Source organism: Ornithorhynchus anatinus, chromosome 9 (assembly GCF_004115215.2).
Source record: "Ornithorhynchus anatinus isolate Pmale09 chromosome 9, mOrnAna1.pri.v4, whole genome shotgun sequence".
Lineage (NCBI taxonomy): Eukaryota > Metazoa > Chordata > Mammalia > Monotremata > Ornithorhynchidae > Ornithorhynchus > Ornithorhynchus anatinus.
The window spans coordinates 44,288,089-44,307,147 of record NC_041736.1 but is presented as its reverse complement, the minus strand read 5'-3'; the positions used below and the strand labels follow the sequence as shown (position 1 = coordinate 44,307,147).

The 19,059-nt window shown below is 37.9% G+C and overlaps 1 protein-coding gene across 6 annotated transcripts in view; it reads left to right on the top strand.

The window, feature by feature from the left end:
- MACROD2 (mono-ADP ribosylhydrolase 2) overlaps window positions 1–19,059 on the top strand; it is a 1,182,461-nt gene that overhangs the window by 241,787 nt on the left and 921,615 nt on the right. For all 6 annotated transcript variants that reach the window (XM_029072595.2, XM_029072594.2, XM_029072593.2 and 3 more), the window contains exon 4: window positions 7,721–7,750. In XM_029072595.2, coding sequence (XP_028928428.1) covers window positions 7,721–7,750 — 30 coding nt within the window. The remainder of the gene's footprint in view (window positions 1–7,720; window positions 7,751–19,059) is intronic.

Sequence of the window (19,059 nt, the reverse complement as noted above, 5' to 3'; positions counted from 1 at the left end):
CCCCAATCCAGTCCAACATCAACGTTACCCCTACTTTATACCTGCCTCTCCCTTCTCTTTGTCACCTTACCTTGTTTCTTTTATCAGTCGAAGAATAGATTTAATTTGAATGCTAATTAGGTACAGAGCACTGACTGTACTGACTGCTTGGGAGAGTAAAATACAACAGAATTAGCAGACAAGTTTACTGCCCATAATGAGTTTAGAGTATTTTAAAGTTTCTCCTTCCCTCTTCCCCATCTAGGCTGTAAGCTCCTTGTGGCAGAGAAGTTACTACCAACTCTGTTATATTGTACTTTTTCAAGCACTTAGTACAGTGTTTTGTATGCAGTAAGCGCTCAGTAAATTATGGATCGATTGATTCCCCAAGACTGCACGTGCTTTGTGCATTGAAGAGGTGGCTTTAAGAGTGTGGAAGTTTAAGTTTAAAAAGCGGGGGGAGGCACCCAAATGAAGTGGGATCAGCAAAAATCAGTTTGAGAAACACTGATGGGGAGACCATTTTGGTGCATTTTAATTCTAGGCTTAAGACTTAATTTAGAATACCTCTTAATAACCTCTCTGCCCAGAAAGGAAAAACAAGAGGGGAAAAATTATATTAACCTAATCTTTAATTTGGCATCAATATAGATTAGCACTGCTGAATTCTAGTTCTTTAGTATAAGCCATGTTATGTTAGATAAGATTACATATAATCAGCCAGGAAAAAGTTATTTCTTTAAACAGGCCCTAGTTGTAGCATTTGCAAGTACATTAACTTAATCAAAACCGTATCGTATTCCTCAAAATATGCATGCCCGAATTTGTAAAATGTTGAGTGCTTATCTCATTTCACAACCTTCTCTGTGACCTAACTTAAAATGCACTTAAAATATTTTTCATCATTAGACAAACAGAACTAAGGAAATATCTAATTTATTTCCATTTGGACATTTTTCTCTACTATTTTGATAAATGCAGGGAGGAAATGCCAACTTATTATAACTCGATCTTGTCTCTCTTGCCACTGACCCCTTACCTGCATCCTCCTCCTGGCCTGGAACTCCTTCCCCTTCCATCAGCAGTAGACCACCACTCTCTCCTCTTCAAAGTTTTATTGAAATCACATCTCCTCCAAGAGGCCTTCCTTAATTAAACCTTCTTTTCCCCAACTCCCTCTCCCTTCTCTGTAGTCTGTGTTTGATGCTCACCCCACTCTCAGTGCCATAGTGCTTATGTACATATCTGCAATTTTTATTCATGTCCTGTTCCAGACTGTGAGCTCTTTGTAGGTAGGGATCGGGTCTGCCAGTTCTGTTGTATTTTGTCAGTCTTGTCATGTTGGTTTCTTTTCTTGTCCTTTAGCAGGTACTACTATTTCTGCTTCTGGTAAAATGTGGAGAGCTGTAGCTTGCTAAAAGGGAGACTCTCCTTTTGAAAAAGTATATTATTTACCTAATTGAAGTAAATGTAGGTGGATATGAGAGTGGCAGTGACTCCCACAAGCCCCCCGATGAATTTCATCTATGGTCGAATAGAAAAAACGAGTTTTTTGAGCCACATTTCCTGCATATGCTTGGTTATATAGTTTGCAAGCTTCTGGAAGCCACATGGCTCATATACCAGGATAATGCAGCAATCGAGTTGTGGTTATTCAGAACTGTTCCATAAGCATGTAATCCAAAGTATTAATCATCTGTTTATGTTCAGTTCCTACATGTTAGACAGTAAAGTCTACTGTCAATTTGCACTTGGTGTCTGCTTTAAACAGGAGAATTATTCGATCATCCCAAACCTCTGGCATTTTGTTTATTCTGTTTGGAAGGTGTAAATCTAGTGAAGTATAAACAGTATTTTCCTGCCAAACTAAAGGCAGTGTTCATCTGTATTGTCTTTCCACTGCGGTCAATTGTGATAGTGGCTGCCTAAATTAAGTGTGTCCATAATCCCGCACATGGTTTGGATTTTAATTTAATCAGGTGTTCTGTGGTTTCTGTTTATAGATATAAAAATTTAGTGTGTTTGTCATATAGCACTTCTGGGTGATGTTTCAGTTTCTTAGAGTCCCATTTTGGGAACAAAATTAACATTTAAAATACAGCAGTTATGAAGGTGTTGACATTGATCATGAATTATTGTAATACAGCATTACAGTGAATATGCAGGTGGTGGGGACTTATGAACTTAATTTCTTTTGATTCGGTGGATTTCAAGTGCAAGGATAGTGGAAGTTATCCTTGCATTGTTTTGGATGACTATTGTGCTGTTAGATGTTCCCCAAAACTCTCTGCTCTAGATTCTGTATTACTATATTAACATAAGCATTAAAATACTTCAAAATAAAGATTTGTTGCCCTAGAAAGATGACTTGTTACTTTCTACACTGTATTCTGTGACCCCATGCCACTTGTAGAACTTCCTGGGAACATAGTGAATGATCATTTTTCTCCCAGCAAAAATGCATTTTTTTTCTTTGAAGGGAACTTGAAGAAATGGAAGAAATGTACATAGTCTTTTTTTTTTCCTAACACTTTCTTATCCTGGAGTTTCACTTTGCATGTTTAGAAATTTCACAGCTTATTTAGGACAACTATAAGAAATAATTAATGGCCTCTACACTGAAGTAAAATGTCATAATAATAAAATTAACAACCCTTGTGATATTCCATTTACATAAATTTCACAAAATGTGGATTCTGCTGGTCAGAATATCCAACCCAAATTTTCCCGAATTAGAAATTGGAATTCTTGAGACATTTAGTGCTTAGTACAGTGCCTGAAACATAGTAAATGCTTAACAAATACCATAAAAAAAATCAAGAAGAAATCTTTACCCCAAGGGTGAAACCTTAGTGACTACCCATGAACAAAGAAAAAAAAAAACAATGCTTTTAGGTTTGGGAGATAAATTATTTGTAGTTCTCTCTCCTTGTCAATTGGCTCATCTGAATTTAGTGACTCTTGTAAACAGTTTGGAGGTTAAAGTCCTTTTCATGTTGTAATAAAAAAGCATATTTTACAACATGGGATTGTTTTTTGGAGTTAAGGATGCAGCACATCGTCTTACTGATTTTGGCATTAAATTTCAGAGACAATCACTGTGATATGATTGTCTTTTCTCCCTGTAATTAAAACAGAATTGTGCTTCAGGTAAAATTGAATTAAAATAGCCCAATTCAGTGAATATTATATCGAGAGCTCATATTTCAAAATTATTACCAAGCTTTTAGAATCCTTGGAATTATCCTGCCCAACTTTAAGGTATACTCTATTCTCTTTTTTAGTAGACCAGATAAAATAGAGACAGGTATAAGAGGAAATATAATTGCCTTTTATATAAATTACTGATACTCTGCTTGCCACCTGCCCATGGTAATATTTTATTGATGAAATAAAAATGGTCTATGGGAGTAGGTGAGTAGTTTGCTTCTCAAAGACTTGTCATATAGAAAGCTGTCTCATTGAATTAGTTTTCCAATTAAAAGATATCAACCAAAACATTCTTTCATGTTTAGAAAAAGATCAAACATACTGCAATATATCATGCAACTTCTTTCTGTATTTCCATTTGACAGATATATGTCTGTGTTCAGATGTTAGTGTATTACCATAGCTATTAATATTTAAAAAATATTCCCTAAAGCATTGACAACTTCCAAATTGTATCATTTCAGTGGATCTTTTAATTTCCCAGGAAGTGAACCTTGCGGGACAAGACATATATCAGGAAAGCAGAGCCCATGTGAAGGATGGGTCAGAAGTGATTCCCAGAGTAACATAGATCCTCATTTGTCCTAAGCAATCCCAGGCAGGTTGGTCAAACTACCTGACTCTGAAGAGTTTTGGTGAGAAAGTTGTAGCTCCTGGTAAAGAAGTCCACGGCTGGGATCATAGAGAGCCAGAAATTATTCTTTGTGGTTTTTTTGCTTTTTACCTCGTACCTTAGAATTGTTTTAAAGGTGTTGTGGTCACCACATTAAATTAAAAAAAAATGAAACAGTTGTGGAGAAACTGGAGATGAGCTACAAAAACTAACTAAAGATGGTCAACCCAATCTGGTGTTTGTTCATATAAAATGAGTAGCTGTAGATGCAAATGGCCTTCACTGGTTGCTGAACACCCTCTTTGATGCTGTGCAGTCCAAGCATTTATTGATCTGCATGCTATCCTCTTTTTTTTGTATGATTTCAGAGGCACTGTGAGGCCCAAAGTTGATTGTTTCATTGAGACCTCAGTATTTCTAATCCACTGATTGATCTGATGGCTAATGAATGAATAATCAAAAGACTGTGACTTTCTCGAATCTGTTGTTTTGAAGATGGTCTACTAAAGATGAGCTGCAAAAACTAACAAAGGAATAGAAGATAGACCCAATGAGCAAATATGAAAGGAATTGGAGTTGTTTAGCCAAAAGAAGATGGCAAAGGAGTGTTTCCGTAATTGCTTTCAAACGCAGGAAAGTTTGTTGAGGATACCTATAGGAAGTTCACCTTTTCCACCAAAAAACAACTGAGAAAAATTGGTTTAAATTACAAGTAAATATAGTTGTCCAGGAGAGACAGCCCTTTATGTGAAAGGATGTGAAAATTCTGAGGTAGGTTTTTGAGTGGGATCGAGGAATCTCTATCCATTTTGTTGTCCATGACCTAGTTCCTCAACAAAATTAAGGCAGGAGACTATAGGAGGTGATAGCTCAAGATCTTTCCACAGCTGTGATTTCATACCTTTCAATATAATTCTCATTTCTCTTTGGAAAATGACTCTCATCTTCATCCTTTGAGCCCAGCCATATTTTAACAGATCTCTTGGAATGAAGGGCCCGCTTGCTCTCTTTACATTTTGCTAACGTTGGACTCGTCATTGTTGTCTTTCGTCTAATTGAGCTGCTATTGGATGTCCTCTGAAAGGCTTGGTAGTCAAGCAGGGCCTACCTCCAAATCTGTGACTGAAAGCAAGGCTTTGTTGGCAGAGTTGTAACAACTGTGTCCACTCCAGCCCCGTGCCAAACTGCCATCAGATGCTCCTTAGAGGCTTTGAGCGATCTCCAAATTGCAGAGGGGAGAAAAACAGCAAGCTGGCAATTGAACCGAACAGCCCAATCTGGTGTTTGTTCATATAAAATGAGTAGCTGTAGATGCAAGCGGCCTTCACTGGTTCCTGAACACCCTTTTTGATGCTGTGTAGTCCAAGCATTTTATTGATCTGCATGCTATCCTCTTTTTTTTTTTTTTTGTATGATTTCAGAGACGCTGTGAGGCCCAAAGTTGATTGTTTCATTGAGACCTCAGTATTTCTAATTCACTGATTGATTTGATGGCTAATGGATGAATAATCAAAAGACTGTGACTTTCTCGAATCAGTTGTTTTGAAGTATCAGACTAATTATGATCATATAAAGAGGAAATGGTCCTAGAGAAGATTCAGCCAAGACTTCAATGTGAGGGATAGATAAGAATTCCAGGGACTGGTTTTTTTTTTTAATCTACTGAGCAAATTTACCCAAATAATCAAAAACATTCCATGCCTCATTGTCCTCCTCTGTAAAATTGGCATTAAGAATACCAAACCTCCTGCCTCGGTAGCATAATCTGTGAGGAAAGGTTTGCAGGTATCTATTACTATTTAAACATCCAAGGAACTGTAAACAAAATGCTAACTGGTAAACAAGATGAAAAGATCATGAAAAGAGATCCATGGTTATCCATTTTAACAAACTCCACTAGCGTTATTTTTGATTAACAAATCAAATTAACAAATTGATTAACAAATCAAGTTTTGGATTTGATTATTGTTGGAAAGTGTTAAAATCAAGAGCCAACAATTACTACTTCGGATAAAATAAAACAAATTTGTTGGGTAAGATAAAGTGTCGATATTATTAATATAGCTAATTCAGATCACTTGGGTGTATTTAGTTTCAAATTTAATTGACATTCTAGGACAGGAGCACACTAACTGATCCTCCCACATTCATTAGGGAAATGCATTTTTAAACAGATGGAATCTGCTCTGTGCCCTGCAAGCCAGAAAATTCTATGCTTGTTGAGTGAAACGTTGTGTTTTCCAATTAAGTATCCTGTGGTAAGGCCAGGTATTTCTGATTTTTGAACTTCCGTCCTACCGTGGAAGATGTGGAAAACAGAGAGCAGCAGATGGAGATTATGGGAACTGGAGAACTAATAAACCTCAGAATAGTTTTCAGTTAAAAAAAAAAAAAAGCACACAAAAAGACTGTGGGAATCTGGGCCGAATTCTGCCATGAGTAACTTTTGGATATGAGGGGCTGAAAACTGCAGGACATGCTAGTATTTGATTTGCTTTCCTGCTTGACCCCAAGGTATTAAGAAAATCTTTGTATTCTATTGGAGTGGAACTTGACTTTTTTGAACAATAAGACTTTGAACTCTAACTGGGAATAAGCGGATATTACATGCCCTTTAGTAGGACATGTCAACTTTAATATGCATAATTTCTTGTAAATGGCACTCTGCCCCTAGCTCTTGGCATCATTGTCTGGAAAAAGCAAGAATGACTTTGTCAAGCATCCTCTACCACCTGTTGAAGCGAAAATGCAGTGATTGTTGAAAACATTTCCCAAATCCTCAACTACAGTCTCCTGCCCTCTCAATATGTTCGGGTCTAAAACGGGAGAGGTGTCGATAGTCACATGTTGTCAGTAGAATTCCCCAAATATCTCTCCTCTCCCTTTCATCAGTTGCTTTAGCAATGAAGATTTGAATGTTTTAGGAAGCACATTAAAGACGTATTCAAGGAAAGTTTGCCCTTCATGCATACTTGTGATTTGCTCTTCAACATATCAGTAATTGTCACAAATTTAACTTAGTGAAATACGAACGTATATTCTTAATGAGAGTTTTAAACCTTTATTTATTGCTGGTACTAAATACTGAGAGACTGTGGTCTGTTGGGTAGGGCCCTGAATTTGAAGATAAATCGTGTTACTTGATTTAATGTGTTTTCTTGATTAATTCCTATATTCTCTCAACACTGCACTTTTCAAAAAGATAAAATGAGGATATTAGCTACCCCCCTGGTAACCTCACAGAGATTTTCTGAAGGAGATAATGTCTAAAAACTTGGATTTCCTTGAAAGAATGGTGCTACATAACTAAAAAGGACTTATGTTAAGTACATGCTAATTTTTATTAGCAGATAGTTTCCTGAAACATATAGTTGTGCTGGTTGGTAGATATTGCAACAGAAAGCATGGAATAAAAGTGTTACTTGTGAAGAAACAGAATTGTAGCTGCTGTGTAATTTTGCAAGTAAAACAATGGTCCCCCAATTTTTTTAAGCCCTAAAGTTCATAAAATGTTTGAATTTCCCTCTTTATCTTTAAAGAAAGAGCTTTGGCAAAAAGGTATAACCACTTCGTGATGCTTCTGACTTTGTCATAGAAATTTAAATGAAACAGTATTGCCTCTATGAAATCATTAAATTGTTTAAATATTTTTCTCACTGAAAACTGACTGATCTGAGATTATTTTATTATGAACAAGAGGAGGAAGTCTAAAAAATGCCTAATTTTAGTATTTCACTTTATTAAAATGAGAAAAAGTAACTTAGAAAAGTTATTATTTTGCTTAATAATACTCTGAACTTTAATGATTGATTAAAGAGAGTAAAATATATCTTGATATAGGTGAACTACAGTTATTTTCTTTTGATATAGCAATACATTTTAATGGCTTTTAATGCTTTTATTTTCTTTTTAACGCAGCAAATGCCAGTCTTCTCGGAGGAGGAGGGGGTGAGTTACAATCATAACATTTTATTCTCAATTCAATATGGATTTTTATTGATTTTCAAAGACTATTCTGTTACTGCTGTTAAAGTAGATTTTTTAAAATAAAAAATCAGTAATAAAAAGAAAATCTGGAGACAATTGGCAATCCCAGTATGGCTCATGAGTTCGAATCCCATCTCTGCCACTTGTCGGCTGTGTGACTGTGGGCAAGTCACTTAACTTCTCTGTGCCTCAGTTCCCTCATCTGTAAAATGCGGATTAAGACTGTGAGCCCCACGTGGGACAACCTGATTCCACTATGTCTACCCCAGCGCTTAGAACAGTGCTCGGCACATAGTAAGCGCTTAACAAATACCAACATTATTATTATTATTAATATTTATGTGCGATATGCACTTTACATAAAGGTAACGTCTTCATATCAAGCACCTCACCACAATTTGTTGGAATAATTGTCATTTTTATTTTTTTTGGCTTTCCTTTTGTATAATGCAAAGAACTAAAAACTATTGAGGTAAAAGCATATAGTGTATGACTTGAGGTCATATCAGAATCATTTTCTTGCTGCTGTTGTAGTGTAATGACATCCTTTGCTTTTCATATATAGCCATGAGAGCTTAATATATAAATCACCTATTGCAGGGAGAGTAACTTAGTAATTTGTATTTGACATTTTGGTTGTTATTCTGCATGAGAAGAGACGGAGAGCAGTCAAAGTAAGTAGGAAAGACATTTCCGTGCTTAGACTTCAAAAGAGTAACTTTACAGGTAGGTGTTGTTCATCTTTGCTTGTTGATGGTTAAGGGCCTTGGTGATTAGAGATGGTATAAATAACTGGCAATGAAAAGACACAATGTGAGAAACAGCATGGCCTGGAAGTCAGAGGACATGGGTTCTAATCCCCATTTGGCCCCATGTCTGCTGTGTGAACTTGGGTAAGTCATTTCACTTATCTGTGCCTCAGTTATCTCATCTGTAAAATGGGGATTAAGACCGTGAGCCCCATTGGGCCAGGGATAGTATCTGAACTGATTAGCATGTATCTACTTCAGTGCATTAGAACAGTGCTTGGCAAGTAGTAAGCATTTAACGAATATCATTATTAGTATTATTATTATCATCATCAATAGGCAATTAAGATTTTTTTAAATCAAGGGATTCATTTTGTTATTCATTTCTTTATTTCTTTTGGTGTTATCCAGTAAATAGTGATGTGTGTGAAGAAAATTTTAACATGAAAAAATCCAAGTATGCAATCTGAAGTTCTGAAATATTTTGTATTAAAAAAGGAACTAAATAAATGGACTAAAGTGACTGTTCGTTCCTTAAATCCCCTGGTAAATATGAATTTTCAGAAGGGCACATTTGGCAATTTTCCTTGAATTTCCTTCTCTTGGGTACACATCTGATGCAGCGTGGCTCAGCGGAAAGAGTACGGGCTTGGGAGTCAGAGGTCATGGGTTTGAATTCCTCCTCTGCCACTTGTCAGCTGTGTGACTGTGTGCAAGGTACTTCACTTCTCTGTGCCTCAGTTACCTCATCTGTAAAAATGGGGATTAAGACTGTGAGCCTCACGTGGGAAAACCTGATTACCCTGTATCTACCCTGGCACTTAGAACAGTGCTCTGCACATAGTAAGTGCTTAACAAATACCAACATTATCATTATTATTATTATTGTTATGGCTTTTGCTGGTGTTCTGCACATTATGGTTACTTAAAAAACCAAAAAAATCATAGTTAAGTTTCCTAAAGAATGAAGTCTGCCTTTTGAAACTCTGAATTTACAGTTTCTATTGTTAAACTCTGGCTCTACGGTGACCAAATGTCCGGTTATTTCCCGGACAGTTGTGTTTTCAGCTGGTCGGCCCCCGTCCAGGACATATGTGGCATTACAAGCCTTTATGCGCAGAATTTTTATTTTCAGCTCCAGCCTCTTTTGACCATGACTCCTGCCACCAGGTTCTTTGGCTCAGATGCTGTGCCTTTGTTCAGCACGACTTGGGAGTGGAAGACAGCCTAATGGCTCAAGCTGGAGAGAGGAAAAGGACAGCCCCCCCAGTCCATTCTCTACCTCTTAACCGCCAGAGAGATGCTCTACGTTGAGGCCAATTGAGCACCATACCTGCCATTTTATGGAAGTATGGTGTCATGTTCTCCTGCATTCCTCTAGAGCATTTCTTGGTATATGTCTGGTATTGTTGCTCGCTGCCAGGGACCATTGCTTCCCCTTCCACCCCCTTCCCCTGGTTTAGGGAAATCAGAGGACTTCAGAAAAAACCAGCAACAAAATACAAATCTCCTCTAAGACCTCTGTGATGGTCTAAGCTAAGAATAATAATTGTGGTATTTGTTAAGTGCTTAGCGTGTGCCAGGCACTGTATTAAGCACTGGGGTGGATACAAGCAAATGGGGTTGGACACAATCCCTGTTCCAAGTGGGGTTCACGATATCAATCCCCATTTTACAGATGAGGGAATTAGGCCCAGGGCAGTGAAGTGAGTTGCCCAAGGTCACGCAGCAGACAAGCAGCAGAGGCAGCATTGGAACCCATGACCTTCTGACTCCTAAGCCCCTGCTCTATCCACTACACCAGCTCCATCAGCACATCACGCCTACTTTAATTCTACAAGATGCATTATTGCCCTACATTTATAGGAAAGAAATATATTCCATTTGAAATGATCACATACATTAACATTTGAATTGATGTTGAAATCATTAAAGCAAGAAAGGTCTAGACATTTTACATTTAAAAACATAAAACCCAGCTTCTAAGTTGTTATAGGAGCAATAGGGAACATTCTTTAGGGGCTGCCCATGCACTTTTCTAGTTTCCAAAATGACAACCTTTAGCACCTGCCGTGGGCATAAATCCTAATCGCAGCTTTCTGACGACATTCCTAAATGCTGAAATATGAAACTAATATTTCTTTGTGATACTCTTTGGGGTAGCCATAATCTATCTCACTGGATTTAGGTGGAGTACCTTAGTTTATTTGGAAAGGTGGGAGTCTGACTTTGGAAAATATCTCCGTATTGGAGATGGCAAAGACAAGTTTGTCTTTGCAAGCCTAACAGTGATCTTTGTCAAACATCCGCTAAGTCATTGCATAAATCACTTTGGAATTGGTTAAACTATTTTGATTAAATCATTCAATCCTTTATCCTGATTGATTGCCCTACTACTATAAATTTAGAGAACTTGTTCTTGAAGCTATTTCAGGAAAAATAATGTAGATGTCAGGTTTTAGGACAATTGTGCTTTTCCAAAGTTTTGTGTAGTTCATATTAGATTGTGATTCAGTATATGAGAATATAATACGTATGGGATACTTAGATGAAAATCAATCAATGGTATTGATTGAGTATTTACTGTGTACAGAAGACTTAAATGGAGGGTAGGATACAACAGAGCTGTAAGACATGTTCCTTGCCAACAAGGAGTTTACAGTTTAAAGGGGTTGATGAATGTTAATATAAACAAATTACTGCTATCTACCTAATTATGGATATGTGCAATAGCATGACCTAGTGAAAAGAGTACGGGACTGGGAGTCGGAGGATCTGGGTTCTAACTCTGGTTCTACCACTTGCCTGCTGTGTGACCTTGGGGAAGTCTCTTAACTTTTCTGTGCCTCAGTTCCCTTATCTGAAAAATGGGGATACAGTATCTCTTCTCTCTCCCATTTAGACTGTGAGCCCCATGTGGAACCTGATTCTTGTATCTACTCTAGTGTTTAGAACAGTAGATTGTAAACACTGAACAAATAGCACTATTATCGATATTATTTATCTGATTTGGGGTGGAGGGTGGGATGAATATCAAGTGCTTAAAGCATACAGATCCAAGTGGATAGGTAATGCAGATAGAAGAGGGAGTAAGGGAAAAGAGGACTTAATCAGGAATGGGCTCTTGGAGGGGATGTGATTTTAGTAAGGTTCTAGAGGTGTGAGCCTGTCATTGGGCAGGGATTGTCTCTATCTGTTGCCAAATTGTACATTCCAAGTGCTTAGTACAGTGCTCTGCACATAGTAAGTGCTCATTAAATACGTTTGAATGAATGAATCATATTTATTGAGTGCTTATTATGTGCCGACCACTGTAATAAGTGCTTGGGAGAGTACAATATAACAAACACATTCCCTACCCACAATGAGCTTAGAGTCTGGGGGAGTTGGGGGAGGAATAGTTGGTGTATTATCTTTTCAAAAAGATGAAATTTGGAATAGGTTTTACCATGATAAGGGAGAGAAGACTAAACTGTGTACCGATCCCAGGGTCCTGACTTGGAGTACTCTCATTCCAAGTCTACTGTTCTATCTCCAGCAGAGCAGCACAGTGCATCACAATCGTCGCCTCCCAGATAGAGGGACACACTGACCACCATCATCCCTCTCACCTTCCGTACTACGACGGCAAGAGTGATATTTGGCACATTTGTCAAACGCTTGGCCTGCGTCAGACTCAACAGGAATCAACATTTCAGTTCTGCCAATCTAGTCAACAAAGAGAATCACTAGGGAATAAGGCTCTTGGAAGTTTGCCTAGCATAAACCAAGGATTCTGCGTGTCCACGACATCGGATGACATTAAAAATCATGATACGTCTATATGACAAGCCATGGATGCATTTATTTTAAGGACATCATTCATACTTTTTGAGACTGCCATGCGTTACTAAATTAAAAAGAGCCCTGGTGCAAAGCTCTGGAGTTCTATTCATTTCCATTATGCAGAGTATCCCAGCTTTTGGCTTTGTGGGGGGAGAGAAATTTGCATTTTTATGTCACATCTCTAATACCCAGGCAGACTTTCATCGACATACAAAAGGGAGAGTTTGCCTACCTGGGAATGGCTATGAGAGTTTCTGGACAATGTGAAAACATATGGCAGGTGGGTGTGGGGAACAGCTGTTCTCTGAATTGGGAGAACTGTCTTTTGACCTGTGCTGAATGCAAGCCTCTGGAGAATTGCCTTCGTAGAACTGTTCCTCTTGAAACCCCTGGATTATTTCTACCCAAGACATTGACTCTAAAGTTAAGAAAAATAAAATAAAGGAATGATTTCTCAATAATTTGAGTGGTGAAATTGATGTAAGCTGCCCATATGTCCTGGTCTAACTAGGACAATTCCAATTCTTTGTAGGCTATAGTGTCGGACAATTTAAGTTAGAAAATTTTACAAATGCCTTGGAATTGGGACCAATCCAGATAAATTAGTAGGTCTAACTTACACCTACTTCCAACTGTTCTTGCTCATTTCACATGCACAGACTTCCATGTCCAGATTGGAATTTGCTCAGTGTAGGTACTGTTTAAATCCCACAGTGTTCTAAGAATGGATACCCCAGAAATTCAAAGAATTTTCACTCCACATCACACTCCTCTCACAGACCAAAAAAACCCAAAACAAAAACAACTGATGATGTCCTGGTTTTTGACATAAATATATGTAATGTGGATTTCAGCAAAAATAATATTAAGACCTTAGTTCTAAGTGATTTTTCCATTTCTTGTTGCCTATTCTATTTTGGCAGTAAGTAGGATAGCAACCCAATTGTCAGTGTTCTTTGCTGGGGAAACGCTCCTTTAAAAATACAAACTTTAAAGTATGCAGTCACAGTAATAACACTTTTTGTGACCAGTGTGGTATTTTTTACCACTACTCTGATAATAAGAAATAGAGAACAGAAACGGATCCCAGAGCCATCAATTTAATCTAAGAAGTAAATCATGAAGTTTTTAAAGAGCTCTCAGAGGTAGAGAATTGAATTTTTATAGACTATCCCTCTGATTAAAAATTGTCCCTACAATTAACCAGGAAGCTTGACAAATCCTGAAAGCCAGCGAGTCCCTTATAGGACAGAGTCCGTCTTTGTCCGATCGCAATGATCTTGTGTCTCTTGCTGTGTTTAGCAGGTAGAAAGTGCTTGATAAATACCATAGTAATAATGCCAAAATAATTTATTAGAAAGTAAAGATATTTTCAGGGAATATCTTTGTTAGGAGTTCTTTTCTAAGTAGAGGGTCAGTAAGGCTAATGTCCCGATTGCAATTTCTGATCCAGCCATCACTTCATTATATTGTACCCTCCCAAGTGCTTAGTATAATGCTTTGCACACAGTTCACTCTCATATTTACTGAGCGCTCAGTATGAACAGAGCACTGTACTGAGCATTTGAGAGAGTTCAGTATAACAGAGTTGGTAGACAGATTTCCTGCCCACAAGGAACTTACAAAAAAAAAATTGGCATCTCCAAATGCAAAAGCAATGTAAGTTGACTTTTTAAATGCATTATACTGTTTTACTATATCTGCCATTTAAATGAGTGGTTTAATGTTTCATTTTTTGTCAATGCATTAATTGTTTCATTTACTCAGATATTGTTACAGTTACACACTTGTTGCATAATTATCTACACAAGCAATATTTAGGCACAATGGTTGAGGTGGTAGTCCCTTACCATTTGATCAAATTCTTAAGAATAAGTAGCTGCTAGCTTCATAACTGCTCTATCTGCAATTCAGGAGTTAATCCCCTGCCCCACTTCTCGTGAAGTTTGGACTTTTTTCTCCATCGATAACTGGAAATGTGTGAGCCACATTTCTAGATTGACCCAAATTATAACTTGCTTATTTGGAAAAACATTATTAAGCTTTTGAAGTCTCACACATTCAACCACTTTCAGATGTTTTCATAGAAATCCCCTTCCAGTGCATTCCATCTCTCACATCTCTTGTCTATTAGAGGCTAAATCCCACTGTCAGATCTAATTTTCCCCTTCAGTTTCAGCTAAATGGGCCTGTCCTAATTCTTTAGAAAAAGGGAGTTTGGTATTCAGTATCTTAGAGTACCACCTGCATACATTGTATATGCTGAAAAAGTCTTTCCAATAATTTTGAATTTTCAGTGCTAATCAGTGTCTTTAAATGGAGACTATCTTAGGTTTACAAACTGTCAGGGAAAAACTTCTATATATAGTTAGGCTTTTTAAATTGCCTATAAATACCAAAATATTTTTGACACCAAAGGAGGCACAGAAACGGTGAGTTTACTGCCTTAATCGTTCACTTCATCAAGCAAAGTTAACGAGCAAACAAAATATGCCATTTTAGTAAAATGTGGAGGGGCTACCACACAGAGTTTCATTAAAAATCTAAACCTTTGCCATTTAAACAGGCCACAATTTATTTGGTGCTTTTAAATGTGGTTGAATTTTACAGGGATATTTAAGAAGAGGAATATCTTTCAATCTCTGTGGTGAAGTATTTTTTTCAGCTTTTGCTCCATTAGCGTTAAGAAATTTTCCTTTCGTGTGGAATCATCTTTTAAAAAATAACATTTTAGGCGATAGGCGACCTAAAACCCATTTTGTATATGCATACATCAGTTGGTTTTATTACTGCATTAGTTTTCTTTATAGGTAAGGTCTCCTGAGAATTTTACTTTTCACTATCATAAAACTATCAAATTCTCATTCATATTTTGATGACACAGCCTGAAAATGCTACATGAAAGAATACATGTGTTTTATAAAGTTCATGAAAAATTTTCTGTTACAAATGTTTGGGCTTTCTTTTTTCCTCCAGTCTTCACAGTTATTTAACTACTTAGATTTTTAAGAAACCTAAATGATGCATCTGTTTCTCACTTTATTCAAATACATAGGCAGAATTAGCCTTCTATAAATAATGCAAGGAGTAAGTGGACTCTTGTGTGGATTTTGAGACTAGTTGGATTGTCAACTCTTTCTTTTTTTTTTTATCAGCCAAAGCTGGCTTTTCCAATTCTCAGGGATATTTGTGAATTAGTAGATAATCATCACACAAAAGGCTTTTGCACCCAGGGCCCAAACTCAGTAGAGCTTCACTAAGATCTCAGGAAATGGACAGGATGAAAGTCTCACAGTTCAGAAGTAGTAATTGACATTTGTACAGGGCTATAGTGGGGTGCTTACAATTCCTGGATTTTTCATGACCACAGACACCATGGCAATAAGCCACCAGATGTTTGAAAACAACCTGTTTCAACATTTGGAAGCATAGTTCTCTACAACTTTGGTTGCTAGAATTCAACCTTTTCAAATCAGCATGTTTTAAAAGGCTGTACTAGATTGGCTTTTGATTTTAATATCTTAGGTTGAAATTATACATCCTTTTGTGGGTAAAAGAACAAACTTGTATTTAGAAAAGTAGTTGAGGGTTTGGAGGACAGCATTTACTGTGGTCAGTTTATTTTGGTTGGGCTGTTTTTATGCCTGGGATTTTTAAAAATAAGAATCAAAGTGTGTTATCACTTGGGATTTCATGAACTCTGTTGAGTAAGAGGAATGACTAGACATACATAATTCAATCAAAACGAAGAAAGGTCAAAGAGAAAAGAGACTGGTGCAATAACTTGATAACTGATAGTGGCATAGGAATCCTAGATGTTGAAAAACATAAGACCAGAGACTGGGTTTCTTACCTCTGTAGTGCTTTCTCAAACACTTAGCACAGTGCTGCGTGGAAAAGAGTTTGATGAATACAGATACTCGATAGCTTTGCAAAGTGCTAATCTACAGCTGTTACGACAAATGAAACATGTTTTAGCGGAGAGAGCATGGACTCGGGGGTCAGAGGACCTGCATTTTAATCCTGGCTGTTATCTGTCTTGTGACCTTAGGCAAAAAACTTAACATCTCTGAGCCTCTGTTACCCAATCTGCTAAATGGGGATTGAGACTGTGAGCCTTATCTTGTACCCAATTGTCTTGTAATAATGTTAATAATGTTGGTATTTGTTAAGCGCTTACTATGTGCCAAGCACTGTTCTAAGCGCTGGGGTAGACACAGGGGAATCACGATGTCCCACGTGAGGCTCACAGTCTTAACCCCCATTTTACAGATGAGGTAACTGAGGCACAGAGAAGTTAAGTGACTTGCCCACGGTCACACAGCTGACAAGTGGCAGAGCTGGGATTCAAACTCATGACCTCTGACTCCAAAGCCCGTGCTCTTTCCACTGAGCCACGCTGCTTCTCTTGTATCTTCCCCAGGGTTTAGTACAGTGCCTGGAACATAGTAAGCCCTTAACAAATACCGTTTAAAAAACTCCCCTCACCACCACCAACCACAAAAAACTCTCAAGGCCTTCTGCCTTTCAACACCCTTTGTCATTTGTATTAAATTCTTTTGGATTTTCTGGAAGGGCCACGATATCATTTTGAATTTCCCCCAAGTTGATTCCCTTTGATAAGACAGTAAAATAATTCACCAACTTGTCATACTCTGAAAATGGACAAATTGAGATTTTCCTACATTGAAAGTGTCTCTTGGACTTTACATACTGATCTTTCAACACCAACCTGTATATATAGAATATAAGGACTTCAAGAGCGGACTTTGGTAGGGGATGATGAATTTAAAGGACCTAAGCGGAAAAAATCCTCTGCATTCCCAATTTTTAGAAGGAAAAAATACTTTTCATTCCGTTATTAAATGCTAAAAGAACAATTAAAAACCCATAAGGTATGTTATGGATACGAAGTTATAGAATGAGCAGATGGATTTCTGGACAGCATAGGATGCTAGGTAGTTGAGAATGTGGTAGACTAATGTTAAAAGCCTTAGCACACCAAACTGTAAATGCTACATATGGAACTACACAAATTGTTTGTGGTTTTTTCTCATGTTTTAGGCTCCTGTCATCTCAAAACTTCAGCCATTATGTGGCAGAGGTTATCTGGTATAAGAGGCCCTTTCGACTGGCTGCTACGCAAGCTGGTGTCTGGAATTTATTTCATTTCTATCTGAAATGCTCTGCATGTGACATAATCTGAACTCCATCTGTTCATGTCACTGTGGAATTTTTGGATTTGAGCAGGCATGTATAGCCCTTTTCTAATGAAGGGCACCAGACTGGCAAATGGAGTCACGAGGCCATTTATTCCTCCAGTTGCAAAAATGCCTGGTTGATGGGGTTTTTTTCCTTTTGCTTTTTTTTTTCCTATACCAGGCCCTCAAATCTCCTGCCTCTATCCCCTTGCTCACACTGTCCCTCTGGCTTGAAACTCTCTCCCTTCCCACATCAGACAGACTACAGCTCTCCCCACCAACCTCTCCCACTTTCCAACAAGCTTTCCCCAACTAATTTCTCAGCACCTTAAGCCATATCATCCCTTCAGCCAACTCTACAGTTTGCCTGTATTTTTTCCTTTTCCTATCTGTCTTGTTCATCTGTGATCCTTGATCAATTATGTAATTGATCTATTGCAGCTCTGGGGAAAATTCGTGGACGATGATTTAAACATAATTCCTTGCCCAGAGCTTTTAATCTAAAAGTGAAGGATTGACTGAGTTGAAGGGGGTGGGGGGGTGAGGTGATAAGAAAAAGGTAAAATCAAAAGTAAAGCAGCCAAAAGATACATCCAACAATGCTTATAGGGAATGATCCACATTCTTTGCGCTTTTCACCCTTCCGTATGAGCTTGTTCTGCCTCAAAATAAAGCAACCTTCCCAATATCCCAAATGATACATAGGGAATCTTCTGATTGCACCCTGCCTTTGAGAGGTGCTCAGCTGGTGACGGATTTTTTTTTTTTTGCCACACAGGAGGTAACTGGGGTCTATCTCATCCATTTCCTTTGCCCACACATAAGTTTTTATTTAATGGTGGGTGTACTTCAGCGGATTGTTATTTACACCCCTGTACTGTCTTACCCTGCTTCTTAGTCTATCCGTGACTTGAACATACTTTTGGAGTTCAGGGATCCTTTCCAGGGTGCATACCTGGTGACACTGACTAATATTGAATCGTGCATGTTGAAAAGCCGCTAGGACTCAGTAACGCCCATATGAAATTCAACTCCCACGGGTGGCAATCTATTTCCTGAACAAGTTTGGGTGTGCTGCATGAACATGCCAAGGTTGTGCCCCTGGATAATTGCCCAGTTGGCATCTTAAATCTTATCTATGGCTTTCTTGCAGTAGGTGATGGCAGCAATGTGTTTGGTAGTTTGGCTTCGAGACCCAGAATCTCACAGTTTGTGTCTGTTTATTGTTATACTGTGCTCTCCCCAGCACTTACTACAATGCTCTGCACACTGTAAGTGCTCAATAAATACAATTATACGAATAAAGAGTGAGAAAAAAAGAAAACTGATGGTTCTCTCTTTCGGGTTTGGACTGAGGTCCCCAGGCATTTGTGAATGACTGTCATATCCTTTAGCAAAGAATACTGGCTTGAACGTGTAATTTGGTTTGGGAAGATGAGGAGGGATTTTTTTTTTTTTGATAACCTCTCGACTGTCTATTCTAGACTGTATGATA